The 16571-nt window shown below is 43.5% G+C and overlaps 2 protein-coding genes across 3 annotated transcripts in view; both read left to right on the top strand.

Moving 5' to 3' along the window:
* Nucleotides 1-631: 631 nt before the first annotated feature.
* On the top strand, nt 632-9086 carry LOC115139803 (annexin A1-like). Of its 2 annotated transcripts, none has more exons than XM_029677604.2 (13): nt 632-768; nt 1454-1537; nt 1997-2087; nt 2916-3010; nt 3176-3289; nt 4398-4488; nt 4575-4654; nt 4747-4803; nt 4921-5014; nt 5738-5833; nt 7826-7884; nt 8210-8332; nt 8698-9086. In XM_029677604.2, the coding sequence occupies exons 2-13, from the start codon at nt 1478-1480 to the stop codon at nt 8755-8757; spliced, it is 1020 nt and encodes a 339-aa protein (XP_029533464.1). In that variant the 5' UTR covers nt 632-768; nt 1454-1477; the 3' UTR covers nt 8758-9086. The 2 variants fall into 2 exon arrangements, with proteins under 2 accessions (XP_029533464.1, XP_029533465.1); XM_029677605.2 differs by having other exon boundaries at nt 685-768; nt 1466-1537.
* A 4449-nt stretch (nt 9087-13535) lies between these two features.
* The window catches only part of mfsd3 (major facilitator superfamily domain containing 3), a 41097-nt gene continuing 38061 nt past the window's right edge, over nt 13536-16571 (top strand). The window contains exons 1-2 of the mRNA XM_029677600.2: nt 13536-13622; nt 14286-15051. Coding sequence (XP_029533460.1) covers nt 14361-15051 — 691 coding nt within the window. The 5' untranslated portion in view covers nt 13536-13622; nt 14286-14360. The remainder of the gene's footprint in view (nt 13623-14285; nt 15052-16571) is intronic.

Here is a 16571-nt window from a genome sequence, read left to right as displayed (position 1 = left end):
AACACATTATTTCCACGTGTTGGATGCCATTCAATTTGCTGCATTCAAGCCATTTATTATCCTCCCACCAGCAGTCTCCAATGTTCATCATAACTTGTTTCATTTGTAGCCTAATAAACTTCATAGTTTCTCGAGTCCTCGTGGAAGGACCACACACCATATCATCTCGTGACTCCAAGTTTATTTTGATATTATTTATAGTTGCGCATCAAGTACTTTCCACCGACATTTCTCGCATAATTCATTTTACTGACACAAACAGATCCCACCATGTTGAACAAACAAATGATTTATCGACATTTCTAACATTTTACCTTAAGTTCCTGTTTCCATCAGAGCTGTTTTGATTTACTCACATACAAAACTGGAATGGAAACGTGGTTTAAGAAATCTATTTTTACCTCTCAATTTGTAGTGTATATATTAAATATGTAATTTGTTAACGTCAACTCAAGAGGGCAATTGAACATTCCACATCTGTTTTCATTTAACCAAATTGTGTCAGGATTTTCAATTTTCCTTATTGGACTGCATGGAAACTTTTCCATAGTACCAGTCATGGCAGTGAAGCGCAATTGTGGGATGCACATTGCTAGGTGGGGTTTATCGTGTGGCTGTATAAATACATGAGCGCAACTTCACAACGCCTCTGCAAGCTCAGTCTGAGAAAGTTTTCCAGTCCCTATCTTTGGGCAGCCGGTAAAATATCCTATTTTTTGATTCGATTAACCTACTCCAGGAACTTGAACACCGCGACATCGAGCCCAGGTAACAGTAATTTGTTTGAACCGTGTTAAACTGGGAAAGTAACTTCCCCGCTAGCCTACATTCTAAATACGGCTACGTTGTCAAGGAACTTTACTGTACTTAGCCTACATCCTTGTTTGTTTGTCGTTTAGGTAGGCGTGTGTGCGTGGCTGGCGTAGTAGTGACTTTTTCATTATTTTTGAAGAATACTTTTATATAGGGGATCCTGTTATGTCTTGAAAACCATTGAACTAATTGAGTAAAAATGACGAAACGGTTAAAGTTTTGGGCGAGTTCTACATGATTCTAATTCTAGGCGTGGTCATAACACGATTTTTGCCATACCATTGTGAAATAGATGGGGGCAATTTGTTCTGCGGTGACAAATTCATAATTTGTGCATAAACACGAATTATATCCACATGTTATAGACATGTTTAATTTTACTCTATGTAATGATTATCCTATCTAAGTGGCAGTCATAGCCAAATATTTTATTTTGTACCAGATTCAATGAGGCATAAAGTGTACGAGGTTGTTGGATGAGTCCACTGAAATTTAATTTGACCAAATTGGTCTTGTACTGTAGCATATTCTGGAAACCGAGCCTTTCATCCCTCCATTTAACACTCAGAAATGCAAAAGGCCTTGGTGTTCAATACAAAGGATGTTATTAAATACTGTGGTTATTATTGAATCCCCCTAGTCCCTTCTTCAGACTCGTACCACCATGTCCTTCATCGCAGCCTTCTTGCAGCAGACAGTCTATCTGGGCCTGCCCGACGACTCGGTAAGGTTCTGCTCCACTTTCTAGAAGGAACTTCCCAAATCAGCTTTCCCCCTTGTGGTATGCATGTGTGGAAAGTTACCAGGCAGTGTTTGTACATTTGTAGCTGGATAGAAAGGAGGGGGACCGGGGAGGTAGGACAGAGAAGTGAGACCAAGGGATGGCTGTTAAAGATAAAGAAAGGGGGTCAGAGTCTGAGATGCAAAATAATGGGAGGAGCATACTTGTGACTCATAAAAGGAATTTAGGAGCCCTTCCCTTCAGAAACAGTTGAAACCGGGGGAAAAATGCACAATTCCTGCGCCTTTCCCCGTTAGTAACATATTCTTTGTATGATTGTTAACATACTCTATGTGGTATGTGCTGTTCATTTCTTTGCTTCTATATCATTGTTCTGTATTGTGTGAAGATGTACATTAATTCACTGCATGGAAACTAAGTGTTCTCTCTCGAATTTCTCAGACCTTACCCAATCAGGGCACTGTGACTCCTGACCCGCATTTCAGTGTCGATGGGGATGTAGGCATCTTGGATAAGGCCATCAAGGCCAAAGGTGAGATTGACATACTCTATATGTCTGTGTTACATATCTACTTTCACCCCTAGCTAGGCCCCGTACCACAAAATGTCTCTCCATGCACTTTTTGTTTTCAATTTAAAGTTTTATTACCTTTTTTGTTTTTCAGTCAACAAACAAAACAATTCACATGTGGCAGACATAAATACTATAATTAAAAAACACATTTCCAGCAGCACTATCATTCATTGTTAGATATTTCCAGCTTTGGCTGAGATGAACACAGAATTTGTTTAACAGCACCTTACACATTGATATATATCAATCACACACATTTCCTTAATCACCCCATTCACTCTGTTAAGTTGGAAATATGTGACTCGTGTTAGGACACTAAGTGTATGTCTCGTGTACCTACTTACAGGAGAGCCATTTGAACAAAAACAATCTTTTTTTTTTGGCAGAAATGCCTTCTGGAACATGTGAACTTTCATGTGCCTTAACAAATGTGTATGCCATGCCCTCTGTAACTAAGAACTTACAGTAGTGACATACGTTTTCAAACCCACAACCCTGGCGTTACAAGCGCCATGCTCTACCAACTGAGCCATATGAGTATCGTTTCTGTATTGAATATCGTGATACTAACCCTGGTAGCAAAGTACAAAATTGACTCATGACAACACTAGTGTGAGCATGTCCGGGTCAGTTTTCATTGTTTCTTGCTGGTGAGTAGTCAGGGTTGCTTCACCATTTGGCCGGGGCCATTCAGAGATTTTGTGTTAGTAAAAAAAGGGCTCATGGATTAGGCAACATGCGCAACAGCCTTTCTTATTGAACAAGGTCCTCCATCTTGTGATGTAGGTGTGGATGAGAACACCATCATTGATGTGCTGGTGAGGAGGAGCAACGCCCAGAGACAGCAGATCAAAGCTACCTATGAGAAGGCTAGTGGCAAGGTAAGCTGTGACACACTTACCAACACAGTAGTTTGGTTTAGGATATGCAGCGGGTGGGTGGAGTTTGCACTTTAGAACCGATGGAATGATAAAAATTGTGCAAACTCCAGCCTAGCACTCACACTTGTGTATGACTGTGGAAGAGTGTCACCCCTCTCTCTGCAGCCTCTGGAGACTGCCCTGAAGTCGGCCCTAAAGGGAGACCTGGAGGATGTGGTTCTGGCTCTGCTCAAGACCCCAGCCCAATATGACGCCCAACAGCTCAAACTGGCCATGAAGGTAAACGTGCACGCAGCTAGTCACTCACTAACTCTAAATATACTACTACTTAGATTACAAACAACTGTGCAGATTCCCTCTTGTTTGGGTAAGCCTAGAGACGGTAACAGAATACAAATATTTAAAGAGTAATCAGTGGTGGGGAAAAGTACCCAATTTTCAACTTGAGTAACCGTAAAGATACCTCAATAGAAAAGGACTCAAGTAAGACACCCAGTGAAATTCTACTTGAGTGAAAGTATTTGGTTTAAAATATATTTAAGTATAAATAATTTTATTAATCAAACCAGATGGCACTTTTTTTATTTACAGATAGCCAGGGGCACACTCCAACATTCAGACATAATTTACAAACGAAGCCTGTGTTTAGTGAGTCCGCCAGATCAAAGGCAGTAGGGATGACCAGGGTCAAGTGTTCTGTTGATAAGTGTGTGAATTGGACCATTTTCCTGCCCTGCTAAGCATTCAAAATGTAACGAGTACTTTTGGGTGTCAGGGGAAAATGTATGGATTAGAAAAATAATATATTTTTCTTTAGGAATTTAGGGAAGTAATAGTTCAAGTTGTCAAATATAAATACCCAAAAAAATGACTTCAGTAAAAGTACTTCAAAGTAATACTTAAGTACTTTACACCACTGAGTAATGAATCCGTTCTAAAGAGGGAGATGCTATGTCGTCATTCAGTATTCTTGGTCTGTTGCTTAGTCACACACACCCACCCACTTCCTCACATTCAGCCCAGAGTGACTCATTCTGATGTATTATTACACTGTTGTGAGGCAAAAAGATGGGACTTTTACAACTGGTGGGACTGTTTTAATATGTGAGGAGACGGTGCTGACGAGTATCTACTGTACTTTAGATTTCATGATGTGCAGTGTGTGTGAGGTGTCTGGTATAGCGGTAGACCTGAAAATGAGCTATTATTGATCAAGTGCAGGTAGTCCCTCCATGTTTTGTTGTGTTTGGGGCATAATTAACACTGCCCTGCACTTTCTGTTTGTGTTATCCGATCCTGAACTTTTCTTAGCTTTACGACTGATGTGACCTGACCCTTTTGTCCTTGTTGACTGTTCACACCCCTCCCCTCTCGACTTCTCTCTCAGGGATTGGGCACAGACGAGGATACTCTGGTTGAGATTCTGGCCTCCAGGACCAATAAGGAGATCAGAGAGATAAAGAAAGTCTATAAGGGAGGTGTGTCCGCAATATGTAAATATGTCTATGTAAATGTCCTGTATGTGATATTTACAATTAACCAATCATGGCATTTTCATTGCTAGAATACAAAAAGGAGCTAGAGGATGACATCAAATCTGACACAGGCGCAGACTTCAGGAATGCTCTGCTCTCGCTCTGCAAGGTGTTTTATTCTTTGTGTGTTTATAGTTTGTTTAAAGCTAAATAGTTTGGCACAATTAACATCACTCACCCTCTCTCACTCGCTTACTGTAGGCTACTAGGAATGAGGACACCATGGTGAACCAGGAACTTGCTGACAGTGATGCCAGGGTATGGAGGAGAGGAAGAGAGTGAATGTGTGTCAGAATCAAGTTTGGGCACCGCAAAGAGTCGATGTGTAATGCGAACCCTGTGTGTGTGATGCCCGTGCCTACTGTATCTGTCTAGGCCCTGTATGAGGCTGGAGAGAAGAGGAAGGGAACAGACTGCTCTGTCTTCATTGACATTCTGACCACCAGAAGTGCTCCTCAGCTCCGCCAAGGTGAATATACACACAAACTGCACATGTATACACACATTTGGTAAAGAAGACATTGCCCAATAAGCTTACACTATTTATTTTCTCACCACCTGTTCATTATGTCGTAGCCCTATAGTGTGATTTGTTTCTGTCATCAGTTAGACCAGGGGTGTCAAACATGTGGCCCACGAGCACATTCAATCCGGCCTGCGGGTGCTTTGGTAGGGGTGGGGGGGGTTATTTTATATATTCAGTCAACATTTTAAATGACAAACGAAATCAAAACTACAAATGATAATGGACCTACATTCATAGTAAGCTGGCCAGAGTAACGGGACTAACAGTCATTGAAACGAAAGCTTAACAGTCAGGGAGCATTGGAAGTGACATAGGACCTTATTTTTACTGCGAAGATGTATAGTACATTTTAAGTGTGGCCCTCCGAACCTCAGTGAAGACCGAATGCAGCCCGCAAAATTAGTCTGACACCCTTCCGTTGAAGTCAGGCACCACATTTGTCCAGAATTTATTTTAGACACTTCATTCTTTTCACTGCAAATACCTGAGTGTGGACTTCAATGATAACCAAAATTAACATTTTTTTTTTTTTTAACACATCACAAATACTAATAGAATCTAGATGTGTTTTTTTTCCTTTTTCATACACTGCATGTACAAACACACATGGTTGATACTGTATAATAATTTCAAGTACATAATCCTTTCCCACTCTCTTTCTCTCAGCGTTTGAGAGGTACACCAAGTACAGTAAGGTGGATGTGGCAAAGGCTATTGACCTGGAACTGAAGGGAGACATTGAGAACTGTCTGACTGCCGTAGGTGAGCGAACACAGCCAGGTCCAAGCCTAGTAATATTCCAATACACAGATTATTTGAGGACATCACCCTCAATCCATGTCTTCTGCTGCATCACACCCTTCACTAGGCCTTAGTCCTGTAACATTACACCATGGCTCCATTTTCTTCATTCAAATAAGGCCCCACTGAGCAAAATAAGTCTTGAGACTAAAACAATCGTCTTTTTTTTTATATATATATATAAATGTAGTGGCATATTCATATTATCCAATTACTGATGGCAAATGCCTGTCATTTCATTCCTCTTCTGTTTTGTGAGGACAATGGAGCTCTATGTCTGACTTAAGAAAAGACCATAGGAACAGCTGGAAAGTATCTTAGCTGACATTTTCAACCTCTCCCTGACCCAGTCTATAATGCCTACATGTTTCAAGCAGATCAACATAGTCACTGTGCCCAAGAATGCCAAGGTAACCTGTCTAAATGGCATCTGTAGCCATGAAATGCTTTGCAAGGCTGGTCATGGCTCACATCACCTGGGACCCACTCCAATTTGCATACCACCCCAAAGGATCCACAGATGATGCCTTCTTTTTTTAACTTAACACTGCCCTTTCCCACATGGACAAAAGGAACACCTATGTGAGAATGCTATTCATTGACTACAGCTCAGTGTTCAACACCATAGTGCCCTCAACGGTCATCACTAATCTCAGGACCTTGGGACTAAACACCTCCCTCTGCAACTGGGTCCTGGACTTCCGGAAGGGCCGCCTCCAGGTGGTGAGGGTAGACGATACATCCGCCACACTGACCCTCAACACGGGGGCCCCTCAGGGATGCATGCTTAGTTCCCTCCTGTACTCCCTGTTCACCCACGACTACGTGGCTGCTCACGACTCCAACACCATTGTTAACTTTGCTGACAACTCAACTGTGGTAGGCCTGATCACCTACGATGATGAGACAGCATATAGGGAGGTTAGAGGCCTGGCAGTGTGATGCCAGGACAACCTCTCCTCAACGTCAGCAAGGCAAAGGAACGGATTGTGGACTACAGGAAACAGAGGGCGGAGCACGCCTCCAGCTACATCAACGGGGCTGTAGTTTAGCGGATTGAGAGCTTCAAGTTATGTCCACGTCGCTAAGGAATTGTCATTGTCCACACACACCAACAGTTGTCAAAAGGCACAACAACGCTTCTTCCCCCTTAGGAGGCTGAAAAGATTTGGCATGGGCCCTCAGATCCTCAAAGTTCTACAGCTGTACCATCGACTGTCTTGACTGGCTGCATCACGACTTGGTATGGCAACTGCTTGGCATCTGACCGCAAGGCGCCACAGAGTAGTGTGTACGGCCCAGTACATCACTGAGGCAGAGGTCCCTGCCATCCAGGACCTCTATGCCAGGCTGTGTCAGAGGAAGGCTCTACAAATTGTTAAAGACATCAGACACCCAAGTCATAGACTGTTCTCTCTGCTACCACACAGAAAGCGTTACTGATGCACAAAGTCTGGAACCAACCGGATCCTCTGCAGCTTCTACCCCGAAGCCACAAGACTGCTAAATAGTTAGTCCGGGGTAGCTATTTGGTTAACTGCATTGACCCTTTTTGCACAAACTCTTCTGACTCCTCACATAGACATTAGAGGCATATCTATCCTGTTGCCGAGTCACTTTACCCATACTTGTATGTACATATCTACCTCATACCACTGCACATCGCCGCAGTCCTTGTACCCCGTGTATATAGCCAAGTTATTGTTACTCATTGTTTTTATTCCTTGTCTATTTTTCTCTGCATCGTTGGGAAGGGCCTGTAAGTAAGCATTTCACTATGTCTACACCTGTTTACAAAGCATGTGTAATTAACATTTGATTGAATCTCCTCTACCTATCCCTCTTGTCCAGCCTTGGCCTTTTGGGGGCCTTAAGCAAGTTCCTACCTTGAGACAGTTTTGGAGAATGCCCTTGTCGATGCTGTCACTTGACTGTTTTTCCTTTGTCTTTCAGTGAAGTGTGCTGGAAGCAAGCCTGCTTTCTTTGCTGAGAAGCTCAACTTGGCAATGAAGGTGTGTTAACTGTTAAACATTGTTAGGTTTTATGTACCAGATGAGAGGTTGCTCTGGGTCCTGATCATTATGGTACGTAACAGAAATGCATATATTAAAAACAAAAATTTGCATTTCTTGTTGGAAAAATCCTGGTAGTTTCTCCCTGTTTAGTACATTTTTCTACTTAAGGAACACTACCTTGTTTTAAGATGTGACATTCTACACAAGAACACTGGTTATGCACATACTGTACAAGACAGCACAAACAGATCTGGATTCAGGCTAAGGAGCTTCCACTATCCGGTTATACATCTTCAGTTTGTGTGTCTGTGCCATACCCCAGGGTAAAGGAACCAGGACCAATATTCTGACCCGGGTCATGGTGAGCAGGTCTGAAGTAGACCTGGCCCGGATTAAACAGGAGTACAAGAAGACGTTTGGGAAAACCCTCTCCCAGGAAATTCTGGTGAGCAAACCTCTACTTTCTTTAGTGTCAATAAAATACAAGTTACTGTTTTCCCAGATTAAGCATAGTACTGGACTAAAAATGTAATTAAACAGATCCTCCATTGAGAATGTTTTATATCCAGGACTAGACTTAATCGGGGTCTGGGGAACTGACACCACCCCCTCCGAGTTAAGTAATGCATCACATTGTATAAGGCATTCTGATTACTAGGTCCAATCGGCATCTGGACAAAAGACAAACCATTTGGGAAATATGGCATCTGAAAATAATTTAACTAAAATTGTATAATAGTGTGACATGTCTAAACATGATTGACCTTTACATTTTGCAGAGTAACTCTGTGCTCTCTCTTACCTCCTTAGGATGACACCAAGGGAGACTATGAGAAGATCCTACTGGCCCTGTGTGGAAGTGACAACTAACTTTCTCTCAGATCTCACCTGGAGCCAATTACCACAGTGCATGAGTGCCAATGGAGAATAATGTACATAAATGTTCCACTCCCAAATGCAAAATATTATGGTTCATGAAAACTGAAATGGCAGTCATGATGCATTGTTCTCTACCTGCTAACAGCAATGAGCACAGTAAACATGGTAAGCAGCATTGACAAATATTTAGCCAAGCTTCAGCAGACTTGAGGATCTATAGTGCAATATACCAGACACCATTTGTGTGGCAAGAATATGCAGTGGTGTTGTGCCCTGGATAACTGGTCCTTTGTGCAAATAAAGTGTTTTGTGGCTCCAAATTGTCTGCCTTGATCTGTGTGTCTATTTTTAAATCTCTGCAACATTGCATGTTTATTTTCAAAATGCAGCATATAGCTTAAGGTTTAATTTGAGAATCAACAATTTAAGACTATGCCGTGAGCTCAATTCACCACATTGTGAAACACAGGCAGACATGGTATGTGTGATTAATACAAATGAAGGATCTCGCTCTCGATTTGTAAATGGCTTTAATTGTATTAAATCTACAGTAGCTAAGATGGTCATGTGATGTTAGTGCATGTAAAGCAGAAGAGGCTGGGGGGGGTTTGGAGGATGGGCTCAATGTAATAGAGTAAAGGAAACAGTATCAAGCATACGGAAACCACATGTTTGACGCCGTTCCACTTATTCTATCCATTAAAATAAGACCATCCTATAGCTGCTTCCTCTATAGTAAGGCCATTTTTTTTTTGAAGACCGGAAGAGGAACAAACAGACTTCTAAAAAATAATATGTAAGGCAGGCCTAATTTCAATAACTTTACTGTCGCGCTCACCTCTGTCATCAGGAAGCTCTTTGAAGGCTGGTCATGGCCCACACTAAGGCCAGCAGGCCAGGCACATTGGACCCACTCCAACAGATCCATGGAATATACCGTTTACATTGATTTTCACACAGCCGTAACACATCTGGACAAGAGGAACATCTACGTGTGTATGCTGTTCATTAACTACAGTTCAGCATTGTTCCTTTCAAGTTGAAAGTCTGTGTTGCCCAGCAACAGCCCCAAAACATCACTGCTCTAGAGGAGATCTGCATGGAGGAATGGGCCAAAATACCAGCAACGGTGTGTGTGAAGACTTACAGAAAACATTTGACCTCTGTCATTCCCAAAAAAGGGTATATAACAAAGTATTGAGAATGGACCCTTGCCTTCTGGCTAATCCAAATGTGGTGTCAGGTTGGGTGGAGAAGAGGTTGGGGACTGTTGAATCGGTAAAAGTCACTCGAAGTGGACTTGTGATGATTTTTTGGTGTGTCTTCTGCCCATAGGGGCAGGGCGCTCCGTACCACACGCCTCGGGACAAGACGTGACTTGCTTTGCTCTTCGGAGCAGGGCGCCATTGAAAGGAGTGATAACTGGGGTGGAACTATGTGTTAAGAGGGATCATCTGAAATTGAAGATTCCCAGTGTCTGTGACACCCATGGTTTGGTGCCACACAGACCTGGTGGAGAGCCTGCTGAAATAGAGAAGACACTGGGCTCGTTTGAGTGGTAAGGCGAATGCAACCGACTGTAGACAAAAGTTGAGTGAAGTCGGGGGAGGTGCATCTGCGAAAACTTGTGGTTTTCCAACAGCAAGGCTCAGTGCAACATGCCAGTGTTGCCATTGTTTATAAAAGTTCTTTATAATGTTGAAATAAAAATGTCTCCAACCTCAATATCAAAAACTGAAAATCTATCAATCAAATTGATTTATAAAGCCCTTTTTACATCAGCAGATGTCACAAAGTGCTTGTACAGAAACCCAGCCTAAAACACCAAACAGCAAGCAATGCAGATGTAGAAGTGCGCAGGCTAGGAAAACTCCCTAGAAAGGCAGGAACCTAGGAAGAAACATAGAGAGGAACCAGGCTCTGAGGGGTGGCCAAAATAAGTGTGTACATTTTACAATCATTTGGTGAGAGAGCCTCAAATATCACTTCATTTTTACATATCCACTGTATAGGCCTACGTGAATTACAGCAAAGTTAGTTCCTGTTTGACACAAAAACACCCTAATGATTGGTTGACAATAAAGCCTCCCACAATGCAAGCAGGCGATGGCCGCAGGATGAAATTGTTGAAGAGGAACTGCTGAAACTGGCAATCGACTGCAGTCAAAACTTCATTAACTTTGATCACATGATTTTTATAAAGTAATTTAGGCGCAAGTCTGACCATTTTTATCACCATGATGCAACACACTTTGAAAGGTGGTGACCAATGATGGTCACTGACTTGACAAAAGTGATCAGCTCGAACACGCCCACTATGTCCTGCTGAGTTTTGATGCAGAGTCTGAGAGCTTTTGTCCCGAACTCGAACTCATTGCAGCAGTGTTTTAGGTACATTACATTTACATTTAAGTCATTTAGCAAGCTCTTATGGTCATGTTGCAGCAGTGTGTAGGAAGGAGATTCCTAAATGTGAGAAGTGTGCAGGAGGGCATGAGACAAAGGAATGTGCAGTATCCCTGGAAAAAGCTGTGTTTGTTAACTGTAAGGGTACCCATCGTGTTGGAGATCAGAAGTGTATGGTGAGAGAATGGCAGGTTGAGGTTGACAGGATCGTTCTGGAGAGTAGTGGCACAGGCAGGAGCCCAGAAGGTGTCGTATGCCCAGACGGGAGATGCAGTGGAAGAGAGTGTGAGGCAGTAGCTTTAGCAGTGCGGAGGAAGATGGACCATGAGACAGGAAGGGCTTGATGAGAGATCCTAAGAGGTGTTCCAGGATGTAAGGTTCTTAGGCTGGGACGAGGACCAGTATGCTGAGGAGAGTGATTGGAAAATCTTGTGATTTGGTAAGGTTGACTTCTTAACATTCATAGCAATGGTTATTAATTGTACCACAGAAAATAGATGTTGTGGTGGCAGCTGCAGTTGAACGATAGTGTCCTGTCCGGAGAGGGTGGAGAGGAGGATCTGAGGTTGTAATGGGTGGAATAGGGTTAGTTGTAATGGATACAGAGGAGCAGGAGGGCATTTTCTCCTCTTTTCTTTTCCCTCTTTGTGTCACAAAATGTAATGAATTCACACTACAGAACAGTAGGTAGACACAGCCCACACAATAGGTGGCGGCATGCACCTCTAACGAATGTTTGCGGACCGCCGTAATAATATATAAGAAGAAGCGTTGTGGCCGAATCGCAACTGTGGTGGTGCTTGGGAAAGATGGCGGAAGTGGCTGATGAGTTCGAATCCAGCAGCGCGTCGAAAAAAGTTGGTGAGGACGAATGTTCAGAATGGGCAACAGCAGTAATTGAAAACTGGAACAAAAAGGAAATAGTATAAAATTGGAGTGGAGGATACGTGTATGAATGATAATGAATCACTTCTTATTGGGATGCATATGTGGGAGACCTGTTTTATGTGTCGAAAATGGTGAAGTATGCGATGGGAAAAGTGGAGTCTATCAGAGTGACCAGGTGTGGTCTTATTTTGATTAATTGTATTTCTGAAGAACAGAGGAAGATTTCAGTGAGCCTAAAAAGAATCTGGACAACATAAGTCTTGTGTTTTGAACTTTGGAGTAGAGCACCCGTCAAAGGAGTTCTCTCAGGGGTGACGATGGAACCCCTGAATAGAATTCCTGGTGTGGTTGGTGCCCCGCTGTGTGAATGGGCAAAAATAAGAAAGTCTGTCGGGTCCTGTTGTTTTTTGGTAAAGAGCAAATACCAACGCATGTGAAGCTTGGTTATGTAATATATGCTGGAAGAGCTTTTGTCCCGAAACTATTGCAGTGTAAGAATTTACAATAATTTGGCCATGTTTCAAGTGTGTACAGATGGACAGAGTATATTGAACGGTGTGTAGAAGGACGACAGTGTTGCATTTGTGGTGCCGATCATGATCCCGAGTTCCTGGAGTGCCCTGTAAGAGTGAAGGAGATTCAGGTGGCAAAAGTTAAGAGTGGTCAATCGAATCTCCCATGCGGAGGCGATTCAAATAATTGAGAAAACTAGTGAAGTTATGGTAGTGGACTCACCCTGTAGTAAATGTTTGCTCCCAGTCAAAAGATATCCTGTGGATTTGTGGCGTTCATTGCCACAGTTATAAATTGTACGGCACAGGTCTCAAATAAATCTAAGACAATTGACATCATTGTGGCTGCGGCAGAAAAGTGTTTGTGACTTAAGGATTTTACATGTGAATACTTACAAGGGGTACTGCCGCCGGAAGACCCGCCCTCACAGGTTCCCCTTGAGCATGTGTAGTGATCAGATCTGTTTTATTATAGTTTTTTATAACAGAAAAGTTGTTTGATTTACTTTATTTATTTAGTTTTTGGTAGCTTGGTCGTTTTTTCTATATATATATTGGGGAATCCTGTTTCCATCCCACACAGTAGGTGTCGGAATGCACACTAAATTGTGCAATCGTCAATATTACAAAGAAGAAGAATCTGTGAAAAAAACTTTAATTTCGCTCCCAGATTTGTATACTGCAGCTACTGCTTTTTGAGCTCAATACAATGATTATCTGGAGATAAGTAAAGTTATTAAAAAAAACATTCTCTGAAGAAGGTAATTCCGCACTGCATGGGCAATAGATAGTGAGAAGAGAGTATTAATGTAAAAGATCTAGTGGACATAGTGGTAGGCAACCTTTTCGGTTTTACGGTAGAAATGTTATATTTTGCATAGTTTTTAAGCACTACTAGCCGTTTGGGAGTCAAATGAGCGGCTATTTTATGTCAACAGAGCCAAACGCCCCGGAAGTAGTTTTTCAAGGGCAGGGCGGAAGCTGATCGGCTTCGTCTAACAGATTCACCTATTCCAGTATGTAACAACACAACGTTGAAAACAGATTGCAGTGAGACAAACGTTTTATAATATTTGAAAAATTACGACCGAAATTGCTAGCTATTGGCACGCGCTGATACTTGTTCTGAATTGGATTTGGTATCACAGCGTTAGCTTGATTATTGGCCATGCATGCGTATTGTTTGTAAGTGGTATGTCTAGCCTATTTACCGAGACATTGTTAGATTAGCTTGCTACTACCTTTAGCTTGCTCTATCTAAATGTCATGTTTGGGCTGTAAAGTTGTATCTAGACATTATCCCATTATGTCATACATTTAGTGCAAAAGGAAAATTAACTAGTTAAAGTTCATTCCTGCTGGTGAAAAAGCAAACGTTCGACAGCTGTCTGATGCATCAGTCTGCAATAATCAATGTGTTTATTTCACTTTGCATAATAAAACCCCAAACTATGTTTCTTGCGAGTTCAATTACGTTTGCTCATGTTTAAAAATAAATATGTATTTTTTGTATTCTTTTAAGGATAGTGACAGGTAGAGAAGGAGATACAGAGAGTAGGGAATGAGGTGGGATTTGTAACCCCATTTCCAGGTGGCATGTGTGGTCTGGAGTCAGCAGTTCTACCACTACACCAGACTCCGGCACCCATTTGCTTATGTTTGTGAACTTTTTATCAGTGAAATGATCCCCTCTCTCTTCCCCATCTCTCCTAGCCTGATCGACCCATTCGATCAGCTCCTGCCGGACCATCGTCATGACTTGAAGAACTGTCCTGTTCCCATTGAATCATGAATGACAAGCTGGTTTTCCTGGGCCTCCTGTACTTTGTCCAGGGAATCCCCTATGGGCTCCAGTCCTCGCTGCTCCCCGTCTACCTCCGCGGGGCGGGCCATTCCCTCACACGCATCGGCCTGACCAAAATCCTCTACTTCCCCTGGGTGCTCAAAGTCCTCTGGGCGCCTCTGGTGGACCGTGTGGGCACCAAGCGGCTCTGGCTTGTGGCTACTGTCTCTGGCCTGGCGTTCACCTGCCTCTCCAGCGCCACCCTGTCCCCAGAGGCCCACATCTGGGGCGTGGCGGGGACACTACTGGCCATGAATGCCCTGGCGTCGGTTCAGGACATCGCGGTGGACGGGGCCGCTGTGGGACTGCTGAAGGGCCGTAGCGAGCTGGGCCTGGGCAACACGGCCCAGGTGGTGGGCTACAAGGCCGGCTCGGTGTTTGCCGGGGGCGGGCTCCTGGCTGTGATCGATGTGGTCGGGTGGGGCCCTATGTTCATGCTGTTGGCCTTCGTGTACTTCGGTGTGGCGCTGTTTGTGTGGGGGGCCCCCGTGCTGGATGATGAGCTGTTGAGGGGCCAGGCAGAGGGGAGGAGGGGTGTCCAGTCGGACGCCGTGCATCCCTGGAGGGTGTGGCGGAAGCTGCTGTCAGTACCTGGGACGCCCTGGACCATAATCTATGTTCTCACATACAAACTGGGTAAGTCTGCTAGTCTGTCTGACAGCCATGCACACTTGCCTATTGTACCAACTGGAGAAGTAGCTAAAAGTCCTAACACTAAACCTCTACTCTCAGCTTACAGACTAAACCTAATCCACTGTGAGGATACTACATACATAAGAACCCACTATGTCATAAATGACTAGACCGTATGCCAAAACATGTTTTCTCGTAGTAGTCCAAGAGATCTAGGCTACCATCTCATTTATGTGCGGTGCCCGAGTTGAAAAGCACAGAGATAAATCTACATTGAACAAAAATATAAACGCATCATGCAAAAATGTTTATGATTTTACTGAGTTACGGTTCATATAAGGAAATCAGTCAATTGAAATAAATTCATTAGGCCCTGATCTTTGGATTTCACATGACTGGGAATAAAGATGCCTAAAAAGGCAGGGGCGTGGATGAGAGAGAACCCGTCAGTATCTGGTGTGACCACCATTTGCCTCATGCAGCGCAACACATCTCCTTCGCATGGAGTTGATCAGGCTGTTGATTGTGGCCTGTAGAATGTTGTCCTGCTCCTCTTCAATGGCTGTGTGAATTTGCTGCATGTTGGCAGGAACTGGAACTCGCACTTTTACATGTCGATCCAGAGCATCCCGAACATGATCAATTGGTGACACGTCTGGTGAGTATGCAGGCCATGAAAGAACTGGGACATGTTCAGCCCCCAGGAATTGTGTACAGATCCGTGTAACATGGGACCATGCATTATCATGTTGAAACATGAGGTGATGGCGGTGGATGAATGACACGACAATGAGCCTCAGGATCAGGTCACGGTATATCTGTGCATTAAAATTGCCATCGATAAAATGCAAATTTATTCGTTGTCCGTAACTTAAGCCTACCCATACCATAACCCCACCACTACCATGGGGCACTCTGTTCACCACATTGATATCTGCACACCGCTCGCCCACACGCCATCTGCCCGGTACAGTTGAAACCGGGAATCATCCGTGAAGAGCACACTTCTCCAGGGTGCCAGTGGCCATCGAAGGTGAGCCCACTGAAGTCTGGTACGACGCTGAACTTCAGTCAGGTCAAGAGCCTGGTGAGGACGACGGGCATGCATATGAGCTTCCCTGAGACGGTTTCTGACAGTTTGTGCAGAAATTCTTCAGTTGTGCAAACCCCCAGTTTCATCAGCTGTCCGGGTGGCTCGTCTCAGACGATCCCGCAGATGAAGAAGCCGGATGTGGAGGTCCTAGGCTGGTATGGTTACACATGGTCTGCAGTTGCGAGGCCAGTTGTGCGTCCTGCCAAATTCTCTAAAACGATGTTGGAGGCGGTTTATGGTAGAGAAGTGAACATTCAATTCTCTGGCAACAGCTCTAGTGAACATTCCTGCTGTCAGCATGCCAATTGCACACTCCCTCAATGTCATCTGTGACATTATGTTGTGTGACAACATTTTAGTGGCTTTTTATTGTCCCAAGCGCAAGGTGCACATGTGTAATGATCATGCTGCTTAATCAGGGATGCTCACT

Source organism: Oncorhynchus nerka, linkage group LG13 (genome assembly GCF_034236695.1).
Source record: "Oncorhynchus nerka isolate Pitt River linkage group LG13, Oner_Uvic_2.0, whole genome shotgun sequence".
Lineage (NCBI taxonomy): Eukaryota > Metazoa > Chordata > Actinopteri > Salmoniformes > Salmonidae > Oncorhynchus > Oncorhynchus nerka.
This window is presented reverse-complemented; position numbering and strand designations above follow the sequence as displayed.